This window comes from Wasmannia auropunctata, unplaced genomic scaffold (assembly GCF_000956235.1).
Source record: "Wasmannia auropunctata unplaced genomic scaffold, wasmannia.A_1.0 LD335516.1, whole genome shotgun sequence".
NCBI classification, from domain to species: domain Eukaryota; kingdom Metazoa; phylum Arthropoda; class Insecta; order Hymenoptera; family Formicidae; genus Wasmannia; species Wasmannia auropunctata.
Genome location: NW_012027374.1, coordinates 11,396 through 16,322, shown reverse-complemented (window position 1 = coordinate 16,322; position 4,927 = coordinate 11,396). Strand labels below are relative to the sequence as shown.

The 4,927-nt window shown below is 42.6% G+C and overlaps 1 protein-coding gene across 1 annotated transcript; it reads left to right on the top strand.

The window, feature by feature from the left end:
- Positions 1–3,348: 3,348 nt before the first annotated feature.
- On the top strand, positions 3,349–4,881 carry LOC105456838 (the record flags this gene model as incomplete). The annotated part of the gene is made up of 1 exon (XM_011701161.1): positions 3,349–4,881. A coding segment is annotated over exon 1 (1,533 nt), but the record flags the coding sequence as incomplete, so codon positions are not given.
- Positions 4,882–4,927: the final 46 nt, after the last annotated feature.

Sequence of the window (4,927 nt, the reverse complement as noted above, 5' to 3'; positions counted from 1 at the left end):
CTGGAGTTCAGACGTGTGCTCTTCCGATCTATGTCACTTAGGTTTTTTTTATGATTTAACAATAGTTTTTTTTTCGAAGTTGTATTATATATTTAAGATAATACAAAGGTCTCATTTTTTTCAATCTAATACAATTTTTTCGAAATAAAAACGTTAAAAAATATACTTGGCGGTTTTTTTACATTTTTAATGTCTTTTCCACGGATAATTTATTACTATAGAAACGTTATCCGTCCGGTAAAGGATACACTGTAGCGTCTCTGTAAGTACAAAAATATTTTCTGACCGTTATGTAGCGAAAAAATATACTTGGCGGGAGACGCTACCGCGTCTCCTGATATATTGTATTTCTCGACTCTTAAATATATCTATATCCTTTTAAAGAAACTTCCGAGTGTTTATTAAAGACGAACATAACAATACTGCACTATAATATACCACGTTGCAATATTTGCACGATATTGGGTAATTATGTACACCTCACCTGATCACCATCGATCTCGCTGAACATGCTGTCAATCGAAGCGTTGAAATCTGAAATACAAGAAAAGTATCCGACAAAGGTGTCGCAAATCATCGGGAGCCGAGATATTTCGGAAAATAGGATCGACCATTGCGACCAATAAGCGAGGAGTCGTTGTCGACGAACACACCTCAGACACAAACAAGTATGTCGCGTTCATAATGTGACCATGCGGCAGAAAGCGGACAAGCTGCGTATGGTGCTGCTGCCGCACGGTCAGTGTGTGCGTGTGGTGTGTGTGCAGCTGACGCGTCGTCGGCGTCGTACAATCGCGCCCAATTAACAATTGCACTTGGCATGGTATCACGCGGTGAACGATAGAAAAGCATGAGCGGTACACGCGTTGGCCAAGTTCAATTGTTAATTGGGCGCGATTGTACGACGCCGACGACGCGTCAGCTGCACACACACCACACGCACACACCCTCATCTGCGAGGAACAGCAGCGGCGCCACGTGGCTCGTCCGAGCTTCGCGAGACCGACGCTGCTTCATCCACGCCTGGCGTGACGACCGCGACGGCGGCGCTTCGGATGGCCGGCGGTGACGCTCGGCGTGGCCGGCGGCGGCGCTTCGGATGGCCGGCGGTGGCGCTCGGCGTGACCGGCGGTGGCGCTCGACGTGACCGGCGGTGGCGCTCGGCGTGACCGGCAGTGGCGCTCGACGTGGCCGGCGGTGGCGCTCGGCGTGACCGGCGGTAGCGCTCGGCGTGGTCGGCAGTGGCGCTTCGCGTGACCGACCGCGGGTCGTCGGTGCCTCGCGTGACCGACGGCGGGTCGTCCGCGCATCGCGGCAGAAGGTATCGCGAGCGAAGAGGCATCGCTGCTGTTCGGTGCGAGCGAGGAGGTTAGGTTGTTCGCGATGATCAGCTGCTGCAACGGAGGGAGAAAGAGAGAGAGAGATGACGCATGTACAGACGGGGACACGAATGCCTTGACACTTGAAGTTGCGCGATGAGAGAGGAACGCGTTTTTTCATTGGAACGCGCTCCGAAGACGCGTTTCTGATTGGAACACGCTCGATACGCGCAACTTCGAAGTGTCAAGGCATTCGTGTCCCCGTCTGTACATGCTACGCTCGACACACACACACACACTCGACTCACACACACAACAGCTGGGGCCATCGCACGTTACTCCGCCGCGAGCTCTCTCTCTCTCTCTCTCTCTCTCTCTCTCTCTCTCTCTCTGAGTAGAGCAGACGTGTGTCACTTCGCGCCACTGAAGAACTAAATTTTTAAATGGTAATAGTGAAAGAGGACGTGTGGAAAAGTGTTCAAGTTATGCTGCATGTGTCTGGGGATAGCAAGGAGGATTATCTAGCTGGACTGGCGGTGTGTGAATGCGAACAGTGAATTTCTGTTTTTTGGGGCCTCGTGGTCTCGATAGACAGGCAGCCATTACACGTGATTTCATAAGTGTGACGTGTGAAAATTGATCTCGGGTGCGTGATCGCTGGCGCTGATGTTAGCGGCCTCGGTCGGTAAGTATCGGCATGGAAGATGAATATGTAGAATACCGATGCTCGGCATGTAAGAAGGCAATAAAGAACAAAGTCGTTAAATGCAAAACTTGTGTAAAGCTGTTCTATCACCCGGGATGCGTTAGTAAGCATAAAATTTTCGATGAAAAACAAGAATATGTACCGTGTAAGGGCCCATTTGAAGAGTTTCTGACTGAGAGCGAGCAGGAAGCAAGTGCGAAGAAAGCACTGGCAACAGTATAAAGAGACAGAGCATCGTCTACAGGGTCAATGGCATCCTCAGGAGCAAGCAGTGGAAATAAAGGGTCAAATATTGACATCAAAGTAGACTGGATTATAAGAACCCTGATAGAGATAAAAAATGAAACGGCCCGTAAAAATTAAATTAAAGCAATAGTCAAAGAAGTAGTGCAAGAAGAATTAGGAAGTGTGAAGCGAGAACTGGATAATCTGAAAAAAATGATCCAGGGAATAGCTGGTGGAACGAGGAAGGAAGTAGTGCAGAGGAGCTACAGTAAAGCGATTAAAGAGAAGAAAGAAAACGTCATAATTATCAAACCAAAAGTGCACCAAGAGAGTGAGACCACTAAGAAAGTGATAAAAGAGAAGGTGGACATTAAGAATATGGCTATGAGAATAACGAAATTGAAGAAAGGAAGCAAGGGAACGGTGATTATGGGTTGTGAAACAGGTGAGGAAGTTAATTTATTGAAAGAGACAGTGCAAGTTAAGCTGGGAAAAAATTATAAAGTAACGGAATCGCCTCAATTAAAACCAAAGATAAAAATTATTAACATAGATTCAGAAGAGATGGCGTTAGACGATAGTGAGCTTATTAATATGGTAAAGAAGCAGAATAAAATAGGTGCAGGGTATATGAGGATTGTGAAGAGGATAAGTAGCAAAGGTAAAAGAGATAATCATTCCGAGAGGAGAGGAGCTGAAGAAGGAGTGATAATTATGGAAGCAGATAAAGAAACGCATGAGCTATTACTGAAGAAAGTAAAACTAAATGTAGGATGGAAGAAGTGCCCGGTATTTAATCATATTAATGTTAAAAGGTGTTTTAAGTGCTGGGGATATTTTCACATTGCTAAAAATTGTACCCGAGAGGTAACATGTCACAAATGTGCAGGAAACCATGACTCGCGAGAGTGTTCAGCAGAAGGAAAAAAATGCGTGAACTGTATGTTTAAAATCAAAGCGTACAATGTGAAAATAAGTGACGATCATGACGCCCTTAGCTTAGAATGTCCGACCTTTAAGAGAGCAGTACAGGAGGAGAAGAGGAGAGCTGGATGGGGAGACATTAAATAGCAATTACGGAAGGAGACCATTGTACACATGAATGCGCAAAGTCTAATGGCACATAAAGACGAAATTCAAGACCACATGAGGAGGATGAAGTTAGCAGCATGCGCGCTGTCGGAGACTAGACTTACTCCGGAAATTGACGACAGTGAAATACATGTAATGGGATATAGTGTTGTTAGATGCGATGGGGAAAATAGAAATACGGGTGGGGTGATGATGTACATAAGAAATGATATTAAATATAAGATACTAGTAAATAAAAAGATAATAGCAAACTGTTGGTGTATAGCGGTGGAGATAAATGATTCTATGTATAAGGGCGTAGTCATAGTCATATACCACTCACCAAGCGCAGCAGATGGTGACTTTATAAGGTTTCTGGTGGATACAGTGGACCACCTAGTTGCGAAAGGTCAATGTATGTTGTTAGGAGACTTTAACATTGATCTATTGGCGGATACGTTTTATGCAAGAAAATTAATAAGTGAAATGTCAAGCTTAGGGTTAAAACAATATGTCGATAGACCGACGAGGGTCACAAGTAATAGTCAAACTTTGATTGATCTTGTTTTCGCGAATATTAAGATAAAATGTAAAGTATACGACAAGCCAAAGATAACGGATCACTCATGGTTAAGTGTTGAAGTTAATGTAAGTAAGAATAAGGATAAATATAAAGAAGTTATTAGTAGGGAGTATAGCAAATTTCGGATTAATGAATTGTTAGAAGCAATACGGGTAGGTCTAGATCAAAATGATTGCGTAAAGATAAATGAGAGAGCGGAGAAATTTGTTGATATTATGGTAGCGGCGTTAGATGCTGTTGCTCCAAAGAAAAAGTTTGTAGTCCCTACGATATGGAAAGGGAAAAAATGGTTCTCAGATGAGATCAGATTATCCACGGATAGAAGGGATAAAGCATATGTGAAAGCTATATATACGCGTAATGAACAAGATTGGATACAGTTTAAAATTGAAAGAAATGCGGTAGTCAAATTAATTAGGAAGAAAAAGAAGGAATATTATGAAAGTATGATAGATGATAATAAAAGTAATCCTGTACGGATGTGGAAAGCCTTAAAAGAAGTTCTGCGAGGAGAGTATACGGGCTCGAGAGAGAGTGATGAGATTGATTTCGAATTATTAGAGAATATAGGTGATTGCAGTATAGCGAATAGATTCAATGAATATTATATTCAGAGTATTAATGTTATAATAAACTCCATAGGAACAAGTGATAGTAGGAGTATGGAATGTAATGATGCTATAGTAAGTGAAAGCGTAATGGATAATTTTGATTTAATAAATGTACAAAAGTTAGAGCAAATTATTATGGCCTTGCCAAAAAAGAAAGGAACAGATGAGGGAATATCCAGCGATATTTTAAAAACAAGCTTTCATGTAATAAAGGAGGAGCTAGTGAGGGTGATAAATGAATTGCTGAGTAATGGTATATGTCCTGAGGGATGGAAAGTATCCACGATAATACCGATTCCTAAGATTGAGAAGCCAAAAAAAGCTAGTGATTATAGGCCAATCAATATTTTACCAATGTATGAGAAGGTATTAAAGTTAATAGTTAAGGAACAATTAGGAAAATATATAGAGA